Source organism: Protopterus annectens, chromosome 8.part0, assembly GCF_019279795.1.
Source record: "Protopterus annectens isolate FY-2018-M chromosome 8.part0, PAN1.0, whole genome shotgun sequence".
Taxonomy (NCBI): Eukaryota; Metazoa; Chordata; order Ceratodontiformes; family Protopteridae; genus Protopterus; species Protopterus annectens.
The window spans coordinates 11,880,336-11,903,907 of record NC_056741.1 but is presented as its reverse complement, the minus strand read 5'-3'; the positions used below and the strand labels follow the sequence as shown (position 1 = coordinate 11,903,907).

The 23,572-nt window shown below is 36.9% G+C and overlaps 1 protein-coding gene across 1 annotated transcript in view; it reads left to right on the top strand.

Annotated features, from left to right (window-relative positions):
- LOC122808606 (pleckstrin homology domain-containing family G member 5-like) overlaps positions 1–23,572 on the top strand; it is a 676,293-nt gene that overhangs the window by 332,947 nt on the left and 319,774 nt on the right. Inside the window, exons 3-4 of the mRNA XM_044079565.1 lie at positions 15,806–15,967; positions 17,091–17,255. Of these exons, the coding sequence (XP_043935500.1) occupies positions 15,806–15,967; positions 17,091–17,255 (327 nt within the window). The remainder of the gene's footprint in view (positions 1–15,805; positions 15,968–17,090; positions 17,256–23,572) is intronic.

Sequence of the window (23,572 nt, the reverse complement as noted above, 5' to 3'; positions counted from 1 at the left end):
GTATACTTAAATTTGTGTGGAAAAAGGAAGTTAAAAATAAAATTGAAAATTGGAGACCTATTGAACAACACATATTATAAGATTTTTATGAAAATAATTCAGAAAAGAATGGAAAGTAAAATGAAAATTATTATGAAAGATAGCATTTATAGTTAAAAGGGAAAAGGATGCCATGAATTATTATTCATAGTATGGGAAATTGTGGTGGATGATGGTATTATAAACAAGGCTGATGAGACCAAGATCATAACAGGAGATTTAAATAAAGCTTTTGATACAGTACAACATGAACTGTTGCGGGCAATTATGAAAGAGTACAACATTAGTAAGAAAAAAATGCATGTTGTTCTGTATATAATAAAAATAAAGTAAGGATTTATTGAATGAATGGTTAAGCAAAGAAATATATATAAAGAATGGCATATGTCAGGGGTGCCCTATGAGTAGTATATTATTTGCACTAGTTATGAATGTATTAGTCAGAGATGTAAAGTTGTACATAAGAGGTGCTGGATGAAAGAAGTTATATGGTATATACATCAGGGTTTAAGTATAATAAGCATGACTTTAAATAAAGATAAAGTAAAGGACTGTGTGATATAAGAAAGATAGGAGAGTCTTCCTCAATGTAAGAAATCTCTGTGTTAGGAATAAGACTTGGAGGTAAAATGTAAGTTAGGAACAAAGGAATAGGATACTAGATGAAATAAAGGAGCTTTGTTGTTTTTGAAAAACATACAAGCTATTGTTTAATAAAAAGGTTTATTTTTTAATTCATTTATATTGGAAAATATTTTATATTTAGCTAACATCTGTGTTGCCAATAATCTATGAAAAAGAAATACTATAAGTATTTTTTTCTTTTATATGGGGATTCAAGATTGAATTCAGTGAAGGGAGGAGTCTTATACATGAACAAGGAAGATGGAGGTTTAGGATTAATAAACCCAATTTTTTATGCTGTATCTTTGAGTTTGTATAAAGTTTTACTTTGGATAAATAATACAAATCAAATGTTAGTAGTAATATAATAGTAAATATAAGCAGCACTGGGATATGTCAAAAAATGAAAAGAGGAAACATAGGTTTAAATAAAGTAATGAGATTTTATCAAAAAAAAAAATTTTATGGAAAATAAAAATTGATGAAATAGAAAATAAGAGAAAAGTGTGGTATAAAGATATCATGGTACAATAGTATTGTGTTAATCCTTGGTAGAGAATGAAAAAGTTAAAGCTATAAAAGTATGAAAAGCATAGAGTAATGAACAAGTAGAATGCTATGATTTTTGGAGTATAGTGATTAATACATTACCAGTAAAAGGAATTGTCCCATATAAAAAATCTGTGAAAGAGTTTGTACATATTCCGGTAAAGAAGAAACTACAGAACATGTTTTCTTACAATGTATAAGGGTTGCAAAATTGTGAGGAAAAATTGTGTAGAGGAAATTTCTTTAAAAATATAAAGGAGGTAAATGAAATATATATGGATATGATTATGAATGGATATTATAGCCATAAAAATAAGGAATATGTTCATAAAATAGATAAAATATGATTTTATGTTGTGTGGACCATTTGAAGTGAAAGGCCAAATGAAATCATGTTTAATGGCAAGTTGAGAGTAGCAGTAAGTGTAACAAAAATGTGATGGTGGTTGTGGAAAAGGAGTGCGGTTCAAATAAGATAATGATGACAGAAGGTTAACATAATGAAAAGAAAGATATCAAATAAGATCATGATGACAGAAGGTTAACATAATAAAAAGAAGGATATCAAATAAGATGATGATAGAAGGTTAACATAATGAAAGAAAGATATCAAATAAGATGATGATAGAAGGTTAACATAATGCAAAGAAAGATATTGAATAAGATAATGACGATAGAAGGTTAACATAATGAAAGAAAATATATCAAATAAGATGATAATAGAAGGTTAACATAATGCAAAAAATATATTAAATAAGATAATGATGATAGAAGGGTAACATAATGAAAGAAAATATATCAAATAAGATAATGACGATAGAAGGTTAACATTGAAAAGAAAGATATCAAATAAGATGATGATAGAAGGTTAACATAATGCAAAGAAAGATATCAAATAAGATAATGATGATAGAAGGTTCACATAATGAAAGAAAAGATATCAAATAAGATCATGATGATAGAAGGTTAACATAATGAAAAGAAAGATATCAAATAAGATGATGATAGAAGGTTAACATAATGCAAAGGAAGATATCAAATAAGATACTGACGATAGAAAGTTAACATTGAAAAGAAAGATATCAAATAAGATGATGACAGAAGGTTAACATAATGCAAAGAAAGATATCAAATAAGATAATGATGATAGAAGGTAAACATAATGAAAGAAAATATATCAAATAAGATAATGATGATAGACGGTTAACATAATGAAAGAAAAGATATCAAATAAGATAATGATGATAAAAGGTTAACATAATAAAAGAAAATATATCAAATAAGATAATGATGACGGAAGGTTAACATAATGAAAAGAAAGATATCAAATAAGATCATAATGATAGAAGGTTAACATAATGGAAAGAAAGATATCAAATAAGATAATGACGATAGAAGGTTAACATAATGCAAAGAAAGATATCAAATAAGATCATGATGATAGAAAGTTAACATAATGGAAAGAAAGATATCAAATAAGATGATGATAGAAGGTTAACATAATGAAAGAAAAGATATCAAATAAGATGATGATAGAAGGTTAACATAATGCAAAGAAAGATATCAAATAAGATAATGACGATAGAAGGTTAACATAATGAAAGAAAATATATCAAATAAGATGATGATAGAAGGTTAACATAATGCAAAGAAAGATATCTATGACTCTATGACAATAAAGAAAAGTAGTGGAAATGTGTAAACTCTAGTTGTAAAATTAAGCAGTGTGACACATTGTCTACCTTAAAAAATGGAGTTGGACAACTGGATGGATGAAGATAAATTCATCCCTGGTATAACTTGCCTGTCCCTCCTTGAAAAGGGAGGTAATGCCTAAGGGTGAGTACTGACAAGGCAGATATGGTCACTTTGCTTAGTTACCTTTTAATTCCTAAGATCACATGAACTATAGAAAAATGTGTGCTATAGAAGAGCATATGAAAACCAATGGATGCAGTCATGGGGGCAGTCCAAACCTCCATAGCAGGTTTCACTGGAAAATGAAAAAGCTGCTGGTACAAATGCATGACAAGATTTTGGGGTTAAATGTTTTGAGTGTAAACAAGTAAGGTATGTAGATTCCAGATGTCCGTAGGTCACCAGTGCCCCTCATATTACCATAGTAGTGGGTGAATTCTATGTCTCAATACAGAACACCTGTTTTATACTTCTATTATTTTGCTACATCTGATTACTTCATTTGCATAATCATTGTGGTAATTTACATACTTTTCATGTTATACGATTTTTAACCTGGCAGGGTCACACTACTTGTGTCTTTGAATGGGCTCATCTCTTCAAGTTTTCTACTACCTGCACTATACTGCACAGAACTGTGTGCCAGTTGTATATTAATCTTGGCCAGAATCCAATGTGTACATTCTTTCTTTTTTATTAGTTCTTATATTTATTAGACAAAGAGGGAGGTGAATTTGTTTAATTTTTATGGTTTGCTTTATTATATTTGAATGTTAAAGCACATTGACAAAATAATTCCATAATTCTTATTACAGTATGGTGTGATTTTCATCTGTGGAATAGACAGTGAAAGAGATGAAGATTTACACAATTAATATAAATGCAGAACAGAGAGGGAAATATAGTTTTCCAAGTTAAGGCTGATGTACTTTAATATTGCAGAAGCACAATACAATAGCGTTTGAGTAGAAGCTAGAGTTAAGGAAAGAATCCAAATGAGCATTCCTTGACTTGAAGAAAGCATATGACAAGGTCCCAAGAAAGCTGATTTGGGCAGTACTGTGATGGTTTGAAGTCACAGAAATGTTTGTAGAATTAGTGCAGGCTATGCACAAGGACCCAATGACTCAAGAAAGAACAGTGGTTGGTCTCAGAGAGGGGTTCCAAGTGGGAGTGGGTGTGTGTCAGGGTTCAACTCTGAGCCCACTGCTGTTCGTACTGGTGATAGACTACATTAGCAAACAGGTTGGTGGGGACAAATCAATAAAGTTGCTCTATGCAGACAATGTGGCATTACAGGCAGCCTCTGAGAAAGAACTTCAGCAAAGGAGAGGGAAATGGAATGCAAAACTGAAGGCACATGCGATGAAACTAAGTACATATAATACAGTGGTAATGGCAAAACATTGGGGAACTCAGCAGAAGCTGAGAACTGAGACAGAAAGGAAGATAGTGGAACAAGTTAATAGCTTTAAGTATCTGGGAGGAGTGGTTGAGGAGAAGGGAAGTCTGAATGAAGAGGTCAAAACTAGAATCAGAGGGGCTGCAGCCACATGGCATAGAGTGTCAGGTGCAGTGTATGACAGAAGAATGTCAAAGAAGGTAAAAAGTAAGGTGTGCAAAACAGTGGTGTGACCAGTACTACTGTATGGCAGAGAAACCTGGGCAGTAAAGGCAAAGCAGATGAGAAAGCTAGAGGTGATGGAAATTAAGTCCCTGAGAAGGGTGGTAGGGTGCACACTGAGGGACAGATAAAGGAATGAGTACATAAGAGCAATAGAAAAAGTAGCTTCAGTTGCAGAAAAGATCAGAGAGAACAGATTACAGTGGTTTGAGCACATCTGCAGAAAAGCATAAGACAATCTGGTGAAGAAGATTTGGGACAGACAGGAAGAGAGTAAGAGGAAACAAGGGCATCTAGCAAAGAGGTGGGTGGGTTGTGTGAGAGAAGATCTGCGGCAGTAAGGTATGTATGTCAGAGACAGCAGGAGTGGTGTAGCACTGAAATGAGAGAGATGGTGACAGCTAACACACCGTCCTAACCCCATGTAGCCAATGGGAAAAGTGGAGTTGATGATGTTGATGATGATGATGATGATGATGATGTTGATAATAATGATGATGATGATGATGATGGTGATGGTGATGGTGATGATGATGATGTTGATGATGATGATGATGATGTTGATGATGATGATAGCACAACTATCACTTTGTAAATATTCATTATAATGAATGCACTGCCATCCCAGGGTATACATTTATCCACTATATACCACAACAGCAATGCATTGTGAGATATATATTAAAACAATACAGCTGTATCATAATTTTAAACTGCCTATAGCATCATTCTGCATTGTACAACACAGATAGTGATGAGTGTGCTGCTAAGAAACCCTTTTGCCCAATGCATGATAAAAATAGTTATTGACTATGCAATACATACTAAAGCACATCATGAGCGATGGAAAGTAAAGAAAAGAACAGGTTTCAAGAAAGACCTCGGTGTAGCTAATGTACATTGTCTGCGGCCAAGAAGGGAACAGGGTCTATTCAAAAAGGCTGAACAATGTTGGGGTTTCAATGGCAAACAGAAATCAATCATTTGCATGGATCATAGTGACCAAGGAGAATAACCAAACTGAAACACAAAGCCAAAAATCTGGAGTTATGGCTACCAGCCATGGGAATGTACAGAAGCTGATAGTCAGTGATCTTGTTTAACGGAAAAATAGTGTAGGCATAGATGCTTGTGGAATATAATGACAACTATGTTGGGGGTGGGAATGGAAAATGGACTGAAGTGGGGTGCTAAGGTAAAGAAAAAAAGGAAGACAGTGTGGTTGGTGTGAGAAAAGAAGATAGATATTAAGAGCAAAGGAAAAATATAAACAATTGGAGGAACAAACAGAAGAAACAATGCGTCACTTATGCAGGGGTCAGAAACAAATTAGCAAAATGTATAGGGGATGGTCAAGGAAAAAATGGAAAAGAGGCTGGTAGCAGGCATAAAGGAAGAAAATAAGGAGGCATTCTTCAGGAATATTAGAGGCAGAAATATGTGGGAGGTAATAGATGAACTGCAGTGGAACGTTCCAACGTCTAAGGAGGCCAGGAAGTCAGGTATAGAATATTATAGTAATGCTCTCCACTGAAACTTACCAAGGAAAGGGAGAACAGACTACCAAGATAAGTTTACAGGACATGTGAGGTAGATAGAGGAGATAAGATAATCATGACAGCAGAGGTGAAGCGGTGATTTGATCACTGCGAGAGGATAATGCAGAAACTTCTCATGGGAAGCTCTCAGGCTCATCCAACATTTGCTGGCAATTGTTTTAGCAGAGATCTTTAACAGGCCTTAAGAGAAGGGAAAGTCCCAGTCAGCTGAAAACAAGAAATGGAGATAACTGTCTTCAAAGGGGCACAAGGAGCAGTGGAGGCAAATACAGAGTGATGAGCCTGAATTCAGTGGGGATTTAAATGATAAAGGCACTCTTTAAGTCTAATCTTGAGAACTTCCTGAAACAAAATGGCCTGAATGGTTGATTTTAGCTTGGATTTATGCCAGAAAGATACTGTCACACTAGCATGATCCAGTTTTATGGCTGGGTTTTTCAGAGGTGGACAAAAACAAGCCTGTGGATGCAATTGTCTAGCTTTAAACAAAGCTTTCCTCACGCTGTAGGTTTCTTCTACTGTTAAGGCTTAGGAGATGGTAGCAAACTATGCAGGAAGGGAAACAAATTGTTAGAATGCAGAAGGCATATGGTGCTGTTCAACAGAGCTCCCAGAGCAACAGAGATAAGAAGTGGTGTCCCTCAGGACTGGCCTAAGGCCCATTTGATGTGCTCACCTCTGATGTCAAATAAGACATGAAAAGCTGAATTAATCTTTATAGATAATACCACATTTGGGGGTGGTATCTAATGTGGGTTAGTTTTGCTATGGAACTAAAAAGATTATGGGAAACAGTATGAGAGATGGCAGCTCTAGCCCTTAAAAAATGAATAGTGATGTACTTGGAGTTTTGTGGCAAAGAGGTTGGAAAAGGAATATAACTTGGGAGTTGATTATTACAAAAAGCATGGATTGTCAAGCTAATAAAAGATGACAGCATAAAGGCAAGGCTGAAATGGTGGCCTAATGGTTAAGGTGTTTGCCTTACAAACGTAAGGTGCAGGGTTTGAGTCTCACAAGGGATAATTGGCTAGGCTTAAAATGGCTCGCAAGAGCAGTTAGCTTAGTACTAACCTATGAACCTATACTGGGGATTATATCTAGGGTTGTAGTTTCTAGGGATAAGAAAGCTTTATCCTGTAGTTTATTATTGTTGCTTGTAAGATCACATCTAGAGTATGATATGCAATTTTAGGTGCACCAAAGGTGGACAAAGTGACTCCACAGAAATGTAGAGCATACAAAGAAACACAATTAAAAGGTAACTAAGATGGAAGAGGTTGAGGGAATGTGTTATGTGACTTGAGAATGTGTTATGTGACTGTAGGTTTAGGGATCTTGAACTGTTTTCTAAAAAAGGGGAGTAAAGGGGAGTATGGCATAGGTGCACATGGCAAAATATATGATGAGAGCTGGCTGCATAAGAAGGACTGTTGAGTAATAGAAGGCATGACTACCAGTTTAAGACAACACATTTCAATCCAGAAATTATGAAATAATTGTTCATGGAAAGGATGGTAAGATAGAATACATATCCAGTAGCTGTAGAGGGCAAGACAAACTAGAGTATTTAAAAAATATGAGATACCTAGACCTGGGATAACTGTTCAAAGCTAACTCAGTCAATTACAAGACTGGACAGATTTAGAGAAACTTTCTCCACTACCTTTTTGCATTATGTTTTATCATTCCCTGTAATGTTAAAGAGGAGTGATCAGAAGCAGTCCCATGCAAAAGACTAATATTCATATCAGCTAAATGTGAAGATGATGCAAAGGTAGAAGCTTGTGTTTTAAATACTGGTTGTGTAGCAGAATACAGACAGCAATAATAAAAAAACAGGATACAGGTGATGAAGCTCTGCATTCGTTTTTAGGATCAGTCCTCAGTACTACATACATGGACAAGATGGGAATGTATGCCTATCTGATGATGTAAAAAGGTATTTTAACTGCACTGCTTAATTACCTAAGGACTTGAACAATGGCTAAACAATAAAGATTAAACGGACAATTATTCTACAACAGTTGATAATGTAGGTGGGATAAATGGAATAAGAAAAACATCACAAGCTGACTGTATACAGTAGCCTGGGGAATGCAAAATAACACAGCTTGTGACAGTTTAATCTGATTTTAAGAGTAATGTACCTAGTCAGGAAAAACAGAGATAGGGCACATAGTGGGAGGTGAGATACTAACAAAATGCAAAGAGAACCTGGTACTACGTCATATAGTGAGTTAATGGTGATCAGGCACTGTGGGAAATCAGTAAGTAAAACTAGGGCACTCTGGGACGCAGGAGGAGAGACACTACCAGTAGTGTTAGAAACCTAAGTAGTGAATACATTAAGAGAACAAAGACTTAGCAAAAGCTGGCAAACATTTGGTGTAGATTGTGGTGACATAACAAGGAAATTAAAGGACTATATCATGCATATCCTACAAGGAAGAAAGACTAGAAAGGTAACATAGCAGAACAATTATAGATTCATAATGGATTGTTGACCCAGTGGATCATTCATAATCTAGCCAATGATCCCACCAGTTTACCAAGACATGAACTAATGCCAAATTCCTACTTAGTTTCGGTCCATTTCTATAACTGCAAGACAGGGGGTGTATTTATGACTGCCCATACAGTGATTCAGGTAATGCTTAAAACGGTTTTGCTTTTACCTCAAAAAGATGTTTATTCCATTAAAGAGGCCTTCTCTGTGAACACTGTCAATACCTCCAACAGTCTTATTTATGGTTTGGCAGTGGTTTAGGTCTCTTCAGTAGGTATTTAGGGTGGTATTAGTTTTGTGGATGTGTAGCAGGTTACATAGGATCAGATCTTTAGAGGCTCTGTAGGCAAGGGAGAGATCTCCTGTCAACAGTTAGTAGGAAATGGAAAAAGAGTGAGAACACTTCAAGCTGGGGCAGAGTAATTCAAGCAGAACATGCCCTTTATTTTTTTTGATAAGGAAACACCATGGTCTGTCGAGCTGGATCATATGCCCAGCCAAGTACATGCCAAAGGGGGCATTACATTATTTTATTATTCTGATAAGGGAGGAGTAGAGGCAACATCTTCATTTTATGTAGAAGTTTTGTCCTTGGTGATTAGCCTGGTTATATAAAAGGATTTCTTAACTAAGGTGGTCACGTGGTAGTCAAAGGATAGTTCAATGTGAATGAAGGTTACAAGTCCCTAATGACTGAGCCAATGTTTGAGGGGGGGTTGTCACCTATGTGATAGGAACAGAAGACACAATGCTGCGTTTTTGGCATTGAGTTTGAGGCTGTGATCAAGCATCATTTGTTAGCATGAGTTAGACCTTCCTGGGTAGGTCTTCGGGGGTATTCATGACAGCTCCAAGTTTGCAGCCAAAGCAAATGTCTTCAGCCACAAGGCTTTGGAGTCCAGATTAACATCAGAGAAATAAATACCAAAGAGGGTCTCAGGACTGATCTCCAAGGGACACCTGAGGAATACCACTACTGACTATCCTTTTAATTAAGAGTGTGTCTGCACTAACAGACTGAGTTATGTTATTGAGCCAGCTTGTTATCCAGTGGATAACATAGGGGTTTACATTTAATTGGATTAACTCATCAATTATACTCAAATGTAGAATGGTATCAAATGTTTTGGCCAAATCCAGGTATGCAGTATGAACCAATTTACCTCAATCTAATTGCCCAATCTCTAATGTCAGCCCTCTCACAAAGATTCTTGAGAAAATTATTTAGAACCAACTACTTGAATACATCTCCAAAATATGTGACATTCCTTAATCAGAAGCAATACTTTATAGTACCAATACAGCCATTATTTCCCTCACTGGCTACATCTACTCCAATATTAAACAAGGTAAAATTACTGGGGCAATTCTCCTTGACCTTAATAACGTTTTTGGAATCGTTGTTAATTGCCACCAGCAAACTGATTCTGTTTTCAACAAAAACACTCTCTTATATTTCAAAAACTATCTTACTAATCACACATGCACACTGATTCGTAGGTTCATAGATTCATACTAGACTAACTGCCCTTGTGTGCCATTTTAAGTCTAGCCAATTACCCCAGACGAGAATCAAACCCTGCACCTTGTGTCTGTAAGGTAAACACATTAACCATTAAGCCAACATCCCACCCACCCACCACACAAAATAATACCAATATTTCAGGTTCTTCTCACAAATACATTCCACAAGGCTATAGTCTACCCCTATTTCTATTTTCCCACTAAATTACCTTCCTTGGGACCTCCCTCACACTAAGTGTCTCCTCTACACTGATGACATTGTTCTACTTGAAGCAATAAGACTGCTTTTGCCCCATGAAAAGATTTTGCAAATGACTTTATAGCTACCTGGAAGTCTTTTCACAAAAACAATCCAACTGATAATACCAAGAAAAGCTCTTTAATGCTTTTTTTAGCATATATCAAAAACTAAAGCAGTCTCCCAATACCTCTCTGATCCAGCAGGATCCCCATCCCATCATATCACTTAACAATGATACGTACATCTCCTGCTCGATTAGCAACTCACTTTCCATAAACACATTAAAATGAAATTCACAAATCCTTAGACCAGCCAAGACTTTTCTTCAAAATCTCTCACCTTCTCAATTTTGAAATCCAATGAGCTATAGACATTAATGTCCTGTTTTCAAAGATCGAATATAGTTTGCCTATCACCGATTTCCTTACACAACTCTTTTCTCCTCCAAAGTACCAAAAATTAAATTCTCCTCTTCATCCATCTCTCCATCAAATTTGAACACTACTTCCCTACCCTCATCAAAGGAAAATGGCTACCACAATGAGGTGAAGCAACTATTCTCCTTAATACACAAACCTACAGACTTCTTAAGTTACTGTCTACCTCTCCTCAATAAATTGTGTTTGAAAACACCCAACTACTCCCCGCGTAATTCCAGTTGTCTGCTGTTAACTTGGCCTCCATTTACTCTTGCCTGCTGTGAAAAACTCCTCTTCAAGCTTACCCCAGCATGTTATAACTCTATACCAAATAATGTTAAACAATCTGATAATTTTGCTGCTTTCAAAACAAATCCTCAGTACTCACCTGAGAAAAGTAGATGCATTTGCTACAGAGATACTGGCTAACATAAATATCTACATTGTAACATCATCTGCATCACAACATCATCATCTGCACCAAAACGTCATCTGTACCATGACATCAACATCTGCATCACAATATCATCATCTGTACCATGACATCCACATCTGCATCATAACATCATCATCTGCACCAAAACATCATATGTACCATGACATCAACATCTGCATCACAACATCATCATCTGCACCAAAACATCATCTGTACCATGACATCAACATCTGCATCACAATATCATCATCTGTACCATGACATCCACATCTGCATCATAACATCATCATCTGCACCAAAACATCATCTGTACCATGACATCAACATCTGCATCACAATATCATCATCTGCACCATGAAATCAACATCTGCATCATAACATCATTGTCTGCAGCATAATGACAGGATCTGCCTTTAACAAACCCAAACTGGTTAGGATCCAGGGTTTGAAGACTGCTTATGCCCTTGTTTATAGGTTTGTAGGTTTATAGGTAGGTACTAGGCTATTAGCCCTAGGGCATATATATGCCTAGCCAAAAAGGTACCCCGGCTTTCGCCACCCAAGAAAATTATTTTCCTGTGCCCCTGTCTAGCAGAGTCACAGAAGTGATCCCTGGGGTGAATTTCCTATTTCCCATCCAATCAAGATTTTTCTTGAAGAATGCTAATGAGGAGCTCTGTTTGACATAGATAGGTAGTCTGTTCCAGAGTATGGGAAGTCTCTGGGACAGGAATCTATCCTCTAGCATGTTCTGTTTATTGTGGTGGCAAGGTTTAGGTCCCTAGAGCATGTAGCTCGGAGGGATTGGGATTTCTTTAAGTGGAGCATGTCCAACAGCTCTGGGTTTGACATAGTTTTGTATGTTAGGCAGAGCGTGCCTCTGAGTAGGCGAGACGTACCTCCCTGTACTACATGAAAAGAGACAGAGAGGAGCTCTCTGAGCATGTAGCCCAGGCTGGTATGACCCTGACCATGAGTAGCATCTTACCCTCACCAAGAATGATGCCACAACATGAAGACAAGATGATCAATTTCAACAATTGGCTTAAGTATTGGTGTCATTCAAAGGGGATCCAATGCCTGTCAGCCTGGGATGACATGCTCAACAAGCCACGATGCTTCGCTAGGGACGGCTTGCACCTATCACCCCTGGGCTTTCGGATATTGGCAAAGGCTCTTGCTACCTCCATAGTGCCTTTTGTAGGCAAGGCTCAAAAGACAAACCCACCTCCATAGGTATCACAAGGGATAAGAAACTAAGAGTAGTGCTACTCAACACCAGAACACTAAACCTCAAGATGCATGCACTCGAAACTCTCCTTAGCATGGTGAACATCGATATCTGTGCAGTAACAGAAACCTGGTTCAAGGCTCCTGAGTTCACCCCAGCACTACCAGGTTATACCTCATACCATGCTTTTCGGCCCCAAAACTTGGACCGAACCACAAAAGGAGGGGGAGTATCAATATTCGTCAAAGATACCCACACCTCCAGGTTGGTGGCACAGCACGAAGCATCAGAGACTATCCATGTGCAACTAACAGTGGGTAAAACTGCCTTCCAGTTTATAGCCTGCTACAGACCACCCTCCCAAACCCAGGAACTCCACTCGGCCTTCCTGAGAACACTGGAAAATATGAAGGTCTCTCCAAACACCATTATATTGGGCGACTTCAACTACCCAAACATAGACTGGGAGCATTACTCTAGCTCCAACACCCTTGCCCAAAGGTTCCTAGAATTTATAAACTCAAATACTATGGAACAACTTGTTACCACTCCCACAAGAGGGGAAAACATACTGGACCTGATCATCACCAACATGGGGACTCTATGCTCCAGACCAGAAGTGTATCCCTCACTGGTAAGATCAGACCATAAACTAATCTCACTGGATATTCACATCCCAACCCCACCCCCTGCCCAGAAAACCACAGTGAAAAACATCTCTAAAGCAAATTTTACACTCCTCAAAACCGAGGTGGAATCCTTCAAAGCCCCCAAGCCTGTGGAAAATACGGCCCAGACTGCAAAATCCTTTATAAACGCATTCTATGAACACCTTCAGGAATGCATGGATCATGCAATCCCAAATAAAACCAAGACCCAATCCTCCAAAAGCGATGTCCTGTCTGGTGGACCCCAGCCATAAACAAACTATACAATAGAAGGAGGAAGCTACTACATGATAGAGCAAAATCCCAAAAAGGAAAGGCATCTCTGATCAGTATTAGCAAAAAACTACGGGCACTTATAAAATCGTCTAAGGCCAGCTTCGAGAGAAAAATTGCACAGGACACTAAGGATAATCACAAGGCTTTCTTTAGTTATGTTAGGAACCTGGGTGGGAATTCCCAGATATGCTCAGAATTAGTCCAAAATTACAAAAAACACACTGAACCCACAGACATTGCCAACATCCTAGCTGACAGGTTCAGCGCAAACTTCTCCCCCACCTCCCCACCAAAAGGGCAAATATCTATCCCAGCAGAGTGCTGCCCCCCTGACATCTCAGATGCTCAGGTAAGAGCCGCCTTCTCCAAAGCAAAAAACACAGCATCAATGGGACCAGACGGTGTCCCGGGCTGCATCCTCCATGAACTCCAAGAAGAGCTAAACCCAAACATAAAACTACTGTTCAATCTCAGACTCACTACAGGATATGTACCCAAAGAGTGGCGTACAGCAACGGTGGTCCCTTTCCACAAAGGTGGAGCCTCAACGGATCCTGGAAACTATCACCCCATAAGCCTGACTAGCTTGGTCTGCAAAGCTATGGAAAGGATCATCATGGACCTTATAAATAAAGATATTGGGGACCTACAGACACTGGATCCTACCCAGTTCGGCTTTATTAAGGGCAGATCCTGCCTCTTAAACCTGGTCGATTTCTTTGAAACAGTCACCAAGGCCATTGACGAGGGGAAGGTGGTCCACACAGCCTACCTGGACCTCGCAAAAGCCTTCAATACAATACCCCACTCGGGCATTATAGATAAGCTCACCAGCTTAAATATAAACCCCTATGTCACTAGATGGGTTGCAAACTGGCTCAAGGACAGAACCCACATGGTTAGAATTGCTGGAGCTATGTCAGACTCCAAACCAGTTACAAGTGGCATCCCACAAGGCTCAGTCCTGGGACCTCTCTTGTTCGGTATATATTTCTCAGAGGTACAGGCCAACACGGAAGGACTGTGGCTGACCAAGTTCACAGATGACTGCAAACTGGGCGCCATAATCGACTCTCCAGCCGACACAAGCATGCTCCAAAAGGGCCTCATAGAAACAGACAACTGGAGCCAGAGCCATGGCCTCAAGCTAAATGCCAAAAAGTGTATAGTCATCCCCTTTGGCAAAAACAAAGTGCCCACAAATTACCACATAAGTGGTAATCCATTAAGTACGGAAAAAGTAATTAGGGACCTGGGGACCCAAGCTGATAGCAATCTCTCATTTGACAACCACGTGGCCAAAGTGGTTAGAAAATCATTTTATATAGCCCACCTAATCATGAAGGTATTCACATCTAGATCAGGGGGGATCATCGTGCCTCTTTACTCATCCCTCATCAGGCCCATAATTGAGTACAATGCCCCTTTTGGGATGTACCTTACCAGACACCTGCAGCAACTGGAAAGACCCCAAAAGTACCTCACCAAGAGGATCAAAGGGCTCAAACAGATGCCATATGCTGCCCGGTTAAAGAAACTCCAGCTCTACTCAGTGGCATACCGCCTGCTCAGAGGCGATCTGTGCCGGACGTATAAAGCCATGTCCAACCCGGAATTAATGGACATGCTGCACCTCAGAAAATCCAAATCCCATAAAAATTATCTTAATGTAGAAGAATGCTCTGATGTGATATGAAGGGACATTATTTCACAGAGAGGGTTATAGGCATACATGTCAACCTCTTGGCCCGCAAAATCTGGAAAAAGCCAAAAACAATTAGGGGGACAAAGGCCAAAAAACAGGGATAGATTTCAAACATTGCTCTTATAAACTTAGTAGCTAGAATAACCAGATTTGTGTTAACATACATCTTCTAAAGAATATGATGTCTGAAACCCAAATGTATGTCATTATTTAGTGACTTCAGTCCCCACTGATTTTCCAGAAAACTTCAAATTTTATGAAGAGCAGACCCCAAATAAGAGGCCAAAATCTGGACATTCTGCAAAAATGTGAACAGTTAACAGGTATGGTTGAAGATCCAGTTAATGACTTTCCCGAGAAAGTCACAAAATCAAAGAAACATGATGAAACTGAAGAATGCATGGTATAAGTACAAAACAGATCTCATAAGGCATAAGATAAAGTAAGATATTCATCAATAATAAATTGCAGCTTTGTTCTTTATGTAGACTGACATGCTAATTAAGTAAAACAGTCTTCTCCTCCATTATAAGTTTTGTATTCTGTGTTTTATTTTCAATATCAGACCATAGCCTTAGGCTCCAAATTTGATGTTTGTAGCACTCTGTATTCTCATTGTAAGACAGCCATCCAAGGACACAGTAAGATCAACTAATATTTTCAGTTTGTATTATAAATCTTTAACCACTTTATTTACTTCAAGGTAAACAACAAGAGAAGAAGCAACAGCTCAGATTATTCAACACTTAATAAAGGGAAATTCCCTCCCACCAGTTTGTTTTCCAACGTGCAGTATGATGGAGGCACACTGAGGACTCGGGCTGGAATTCGCAGTGGTAAATTCAAGCCAGGTGTGAACTGCAAGGTAAACTCATTTCTAACTACCAAAGATTTGTATTTAGTTCTAAAATAGTCTGTGTATGAGTTTGTTTGCTAAATACACATTTCTAAAATGTTCTCTGTGTATAAGTTTGCTGCCAAATGTATCTTCTAAGTGCCCATCTTTATTAGCCCTTATACCACATTCCAATAATTTCTAAGGAATCCTTTTTTCTCAAAACTATGTTACCTTTCAGGGGCAATTTATTTTATTTATTTTATTTTTATTTTACATTTGTTAACTGGGATGGTCCAAGTGGACACAGGCCCATTTTCAGCAGAGGCCCGGGGAGAAAAGCTCCACAGTAAGTAAAATGTTATACAATATGTTAAAATACAGTACACAGAGAATTTTCAAACAATATGTTAAAATACAGTATACAGTAGAAGACATAACAAGACTTATATATACATGAAAAAAAATAGTTACACGTGGTTAATAACAGAATAAGTACACAAATAACAGAAAAAGTATACAATTACAAACATATTGCTCAAGACGAATATGTCAAATGTATTTGTTTTCTTGCTTGTTTGGAAAGGATAATTTATCTTTGAATAATCTTTTATTTAGTCAATAAAATGCTTGCATGACTAGTCCAGCATTTTAGATGAATGAAATTTTTTTTCTACTCATAAATGAGATTTTTCTGTTTGGAAGATGAACATTCTTTATAGGTGATGTTTAGATCTTTAAGTTTCAACACTGCTCATACAAGAAAAATATTTTCCATTTCATGGATAGCAGATGCTTTCCAAGTCTTCTTATTTTAAGAGAGGATACTTTTTCAATAAATTGTTAATTAATTGTGTAGAACTTTATTATAATTTATATTTGCTGTTTTTTCTTTATTTAGTATTTGTTAAGCAATTAAGAAGAGTCAAAAGACAAACATGCCTTTTTTCAATGGTGATGAAGGAACATTTTTTTTCTTGTGTGACCTTCTCAGAATCAAGTATGATGGAAGTGGAGGTTGTTGGAATGAAACTCAGATACAGAGGATAAAGGCTTCTCTAAGTCTGATTCTTTAGCCAGTGATTCTGTTTTGATGGACAAGTTGTGGAAGACTGCAATGTTTATTTATTCTGATGCTTGTTTTTCTGTACAGGATCCTGGGAAGCAGGAACAGTTGCACAACAAACTGTTGTCTTACAGTATGTTTGGGATGCCTCGTCCCTCATCAACCACCTGTAAGTTCTGGGAAATCCGAGAGGGAGACGAGTCCAGCATTTATCTGGAGCCAACTTGGAAAGAGATTGTACTGGGTCATGAGGTAAGCCAGTACAAACGTTAATGATCTCTGTAAAATTTTTCAAGTCAGTATTGTAGGTATAAGGCAGTTGTTCATTAAGTATACAGGTCATAAAATGTGTGGTGTTACAAGTGAATGTATGGCATAAACAACATCCGTAATTCTTTAGGGAAGAACAGCTATGAGGCACATGTGTATGTCCATATCAGAGAATTAATTTAAGGCATAGTCACCATGCGTAGGGGTGCTATTAAAACATTCATAGGGTTTTAAGGGACCCTAGGGAAGCCAATGAGAATCTAGGTTAGAACATTGTGAGACCTTATGACAACAGAGCCTTGATGCCACTGTGCTCCCAGGAATTAATGATTCATGGGAATGGGAAATCAGCCAATATGTACCCACAACATCTGGCATTAATTTTGGAGTGGAGGCAGCAACACTTTGTTATTACACAATACAAACACAACATGGCTCACAAGTCAGTAGCTGCAAAAGAAACCAGTGAAAATATATCACAAAGTTAGATATAAAAATTGAAATATTTAATCAATCCTTGTTTTAGCACTTTCGTCCCTTAATACAACAGACTTGAACTTCATCGGAACCAGTGTCAAACCACAAAGATTATTTAAATATTTAACACAAATCATGTCAATAACTAATCAATCAAAGAAATTTGACAAGTTTAAAATGTTTCAATAAATTTAGCCAATCTGTTTACCCACAAAAATACTCACTATAAATTAATAAAAATACTGTAAATATACACCTGTAAATATCATACAAAGAAAATAATACCCTTACAGTTCTGAGGCCTTAAGTTTCAGTGAGGACACAATACAAATGTAATCATTAATTCCCGAGAGCACAGTGGCATCATGTCAGTTGTCATAAGGTTTCATGATGTTTTAACCTAGATTCCCACTGGACTTCCGTAGGGTCCCTTAAAACCCTATGAATGATACAAACTTAAATCCCTTATAACTGGGGCAGTTCTGGGAATGTCTATAAAGTGTGTTACTAATTTTATTTTGTGGCTTATCATAGTAATGCTCATATATTCATTTCCTTAGTCTTACCAATGTAAAAAGCTGGACAATACAAACATAACGCCAAATATATAATAGATGAAGTCACACAATTTCCATTTTTAAAAACTAACCTAGATGTAAAATCATTGTTCAGTGTATACTCTTGTCATAAGTTGTGGATTAACATTGAAAACAATACTCACACTTTTGATACCCCTAATAACATAAGGAGAAGTTTCAAACTGTTCCATATTTCCAAAAATATTTTTAAGGTTGCAACAGTTCTTATTCAGAAATCACAGATGAGCTCCAAAAACTTAAATAAATCAGCATTAATTCTAAAAACGTTCCAATTTCTTTCTACTAAATCCTTAACTCAACCAGTGGTCTTGCTAAATTCCAAAATCAATGCCCCTTTATAGGGACATTTCAAGGGGTGATTGTTATCACTGCCAACCATGCCATCAGGTAGTGTTTGAGGTTGCCATAAATATTAGAAACAAAACCCAGCTCAGTCTTCAAAACTGTTACATCTAAAAGATTAACATTTTCCTAAGTATAGGAATTTGTGAACTTTAAAAATTCTTTTATCAAAAACCCACACATTTTGCACGACAGACTCTTGTGCAGAGTCAGTGAAGAAATTCAGACTGGAAATTGCCTTTTGGCCTTCATTTGGCACATGAACAGAGTCAATGAGTCAGTTTTGTAAACTCAGAATTGACTTAATGTCACTCTGAAGTATCCCTAGCTACTGCAGCTCCAGGTCTTAGATGATCAGAATGTCTTCTGTAATGAATGCCTCATTCATTTCATTAAACTTCATATAAAACTGAACCAATTTTATTCACAGCAATTCATGGAATCAACTTTGTATTTTCTATAAAGGTCTCCTTGAGACCTACTGAATGTTCTTCATTTAAATCTCTATATTTTGCAAGCTTGTCATAATGGAATATTTGCAAGTTAGGCTTTTTTGTACAATTGCATAAAAATAACTTTTATCAAGTCAAATCTGATTCAATATGTTTCCTTAAAAAACAGTTTTGCAGGTTTTAATATATAATACAATTTAAAATCAGATGAATTGCAACAACAGAAATAAAATATGTATCTTCTCTTTTCAATATGGAATCTACATAGCTACCTTGAAGGTCTGTATGAGTCTCTCATTTAACTCATTTGATTTTGAGTACCTGGTACTCTAATAGAATGGAGTATTTCAATTCACTTAGCTTTGTAGTTTCAGTTGTCAAGCTTACAACCTACTAGTCTTTAAGATAATTTAGCAAAACAATATTTGTTCTCATGTAACTGGGTTCCAGTATGAGTAATACTATGATCAGACAGACCACAAGCAACTTTTCTGATAACTATTGGCTGTTTGAAACATGATTTCAAGCATATCAAATACTTCATGCTATTTTAGATTTGCATATAGCCCTCCCACAGGTAAATTATGCATAAAAAGTCCTGCAAAATCAATGTGCACATTTTTCCAACAACAATCAACAAAGTCCCATGAGATTAGAGGTACCTGTCTTGACATCTTCTTGCCCATGTCACAAGGTAAGCAAGCCTTTTTGTCTAGGCTTAGTCAGAGGACTTCTCTCCCACCCAGTGCATACCTCTCAGTCTCTCAGCACAAGAAATCTGGGTAAAACCAAAAAACAGTGGTGAGGCAAAGGTCCCAAAAATAAGAACAGATTTTTAAATATTGCTCTTATAAACTTAGACATTTGCTAAATAATAGGTTTTGCATTAATATGTATTGATGGATATGAAAATGGAAACTGAAATGTTTGTCCTGATTTAGTGACTTCAGTCTTCAGTGATTTTCCAAAAAAAAAAAAAAAAATTGTGAGGAGCTGACCAAAAATATGAGGCAAAAATCTGGACATTCTCTGAAAATATGGATAATTGAGATATATAAACTAGTGCTTTATCAGGGCCAATGTGCATTTTTGGGAGTTATTTCATTTTAGCTTTTCTTATCTTTTAAGGAACTATGATTTGAGTGTCTCATAAGAAATACCCTTTTTCCTGAATATTTGTATCTCCTTCTATAATGCAGTTTTGGCCTCTCTTCAGACTACATGTTACTCGATCTGCATCTGATGTTGGGTCACCTACTATCATAAAACATCTCACTTGTGACCATGGTTAGTTGTGATATATGCTAACAATTCTGCAGCAACAAGAATGTCCTGAAAGAGATATCCAGTCAATAGATACACAAACTCTGTGACTCCTTCTCTAACATTTCCAGAAACATCTGGCAGTAGAACTCTAGAGTATCCATTACTATTAACCATGTGCTTGGAAACATGGTTTTATATTCGGTAGCCACACACTGCCACTGTTATAGCCCAGTTCTGCATTCCAGCAACTGCTAAGGTAGGTAAACTTTTGGGCTCACCAAATAACATTCATGAAGGTTTGTGGTCAGTAATCAACATGATTTTATTTTACCCCAGAGGTACTTATGGAATTCTCTACGACAAAACAATTAAGGTAAGTATTCATCTTGATTTGAGGATACTTTCTGTCATCTGGAGAAATGATTCTCACTGTATATGCAGTCAATCTTTCATGCTCTGAAGGAATGACATGCTGAATTACTGGAAATGTGACACAGGCTGAGGTAACAGAGGCGAGAGTAGCAGCCATACCTCTCAGCAGTCCAGATTTTTGCAGAATGTTCAGATTTTTGCCTCATATTTTTGGTCTGTTACGCATAACATTTTTGATTTTCTGGCAAGTCATTGAGCATAGAATACACTAAATAATGATGGACATTTGAGTTTTAGACTTCATATCCTTCGTAAAATTTATGCTAATGCAAAACCTGTTATTCTATTAACTTTTTATGTTTATAAGAACAATATTAAAAATCTGTCACTATTTTGGGGCATTTGTGCCCCCATTTTTTTCTGGCTTTGTCCATACTTCTTGTATTAGATTTTGAGGGGTATCACAAGTCAGCACTATTTTTACATTTTGTGAATGCACTTTGCTGAAGTTGTTTCTACTGCTATGGCACATTATCTTTCAGTAACTTAATCAGCATTGCTGACACTGTATTGTAATTACACATGAACTTTCCATTATAATTAATTCAGGTAAGAAGTGTTTTTGACTCTTTTATACATTTGAGAGAAGGACACGACATCTGATAAATGACTTGTGTATTTTCATTAGAAGGGTATATCTCCTTCCAATCCAGAATATATCTCAGGTATTTAATTTACAATTTGCCAAACTCTCATTCTGATATTTTTATCTCTCAGAGCACTATTTCTGAATACTGTGTGCTATGAAGCAGATTTGTTATGCTACAGATTGATGTATCAAAACTCTTGTGGTTCATAAAAGTAGAGGCCCAGTAAGGTAAAACATTGTACTCTGTCTAACTCCATTATGTGAGCATTGTATTTCATGCATGGAGTAGTTACAGAAATCATGGCTTTTCTGAGTGTGTGCCAATCACAAGAGAAAATACTGCAGGGGATAGGCTGGTCCAAATGAGGCAAAGTACAGAAATTCTCAAATACTGCAGGGGATAGGCTGGTCCAATTGCAAATCACAACAGAAAATACTGCAGAAGATAGGCTAGTCCAAGTGAGGCACAGTACAGAAATCCTCCGGAGTACAATCTGATTATGCTGCAACTAGGACCACTGCAGTCTCTCTCTCCTGCTAATTGCTCATTAATGGCATAGCAAAAACAACCTAAAGAATTATCTGTTGTGTGGTAGGAATATCCCCACTGGCAATCATATTCCTTACAATGCAGGCAAATTTGCTATTGCAATCCGATGCATCACACCCCCATACAATGACGTTCACAAGCTCTTATCACTGGGAACTTGCACAGTGCAACACTTTCTCATTGCCATAATACAGTAATGAACTGTGTTTCACTGCTATGGCGAAGGAGTGAAACATTTTTATGAATCACTCCCAAATGCAGCAGTGATAGGCAGCTCAATAAAGTATACCATACCTTAGTTAGTAGGTACACATATCAACTTAAAAAAAGTATATGTCCTGCTACACAGAGCTTCCCTGCATTTAGAACACAATGTGTTCCAGAGCATAGCCTGTATTAGGTGTTACAGTATGTCAGTCAAGAAAACAGAATAGCTTTTGTATGTCACACTCGACCTTCCCAGTCCATATTTATGAATTAGCGTTAACTGGGGGAATCATAGAAGACATACTGCACAAGCTACCCATACACATGAATACCTGGATGTGTCAAAGATCATGCAGATATTGTTAAAGTTTATGTGCGCTACTGATGTATTCACTGTCTGTCTTCTTATTAATCATCAAATCATTCAAGTACTTTTCAACCTTGAAGTACTTTAAATCTGGGCAAAACCAAATATAATGGGGGAACAATTGCCCAAAAGTAGGAATAATATTTAAATATTGCTCTTATATACTTAGAAAGTTACTAAAGTAACAGGATTTTGCATTAATATGTATTTTTTGAAGGATGTGAAGACTGAAACTGAAATGCTTCTATCAATGATTTGACAGAAAACAACAAATTTTATGAGGAACAGATTAAAAAATACGAGGCCAAAATCTGGGCATTCTGTGAAATCTGTACAGTTGAGAAATAAGTCCAAGTACACAAGTTTATAGAAATCTTTTCACAAGTTTTCAAGTTTTGTTTTAAAAATAAATGGTATAGATCTCGGAGTAAATTGCAATCTGTTATATACAAACAGACCTCTGCTGAAATTTACTGTAATGTATTTCTTTCTAAATTATCATTAAGTAATAACTGTTTTAAAAGCAGCAAATATTTTTTTTTTACAAAAATACGTAAATAAATAAATAAAACCATAGTTGCTTCACTTGGCATGAAGTTCTCATTGATCATAGTCTGATTAATAGCGAATTCATAACCACCAAAAACATGCATGGTCATGACTTTTTTAAATCATGAACCGTCAGAGCTGCCCATTGACTTATACTTGACTGAACTAATAATACCTTACCACTCGAGGCTTTCAAGAAGAAACAGAGATTAAATTAACCAGGACTAAAGCTACTAAATGAAAAGAAAAATTGAACATATGAAAAAGCAAAGTATTAGTTAATGGCAAAACATTCCCATTATATAATTGAAGGATATAAGGTAAGCATTTAAATCAAACCCTAAGAAACCAGGAACTTCTGGGTTATAGTGATATAAATAAGAAGTAAGAGGGCTGATGTGAGTGATTGAGTAGGATGTGGAAGCAAAGAAGGAGAAGTGGGACACTTCTGTGAAGGAGATACGGAACA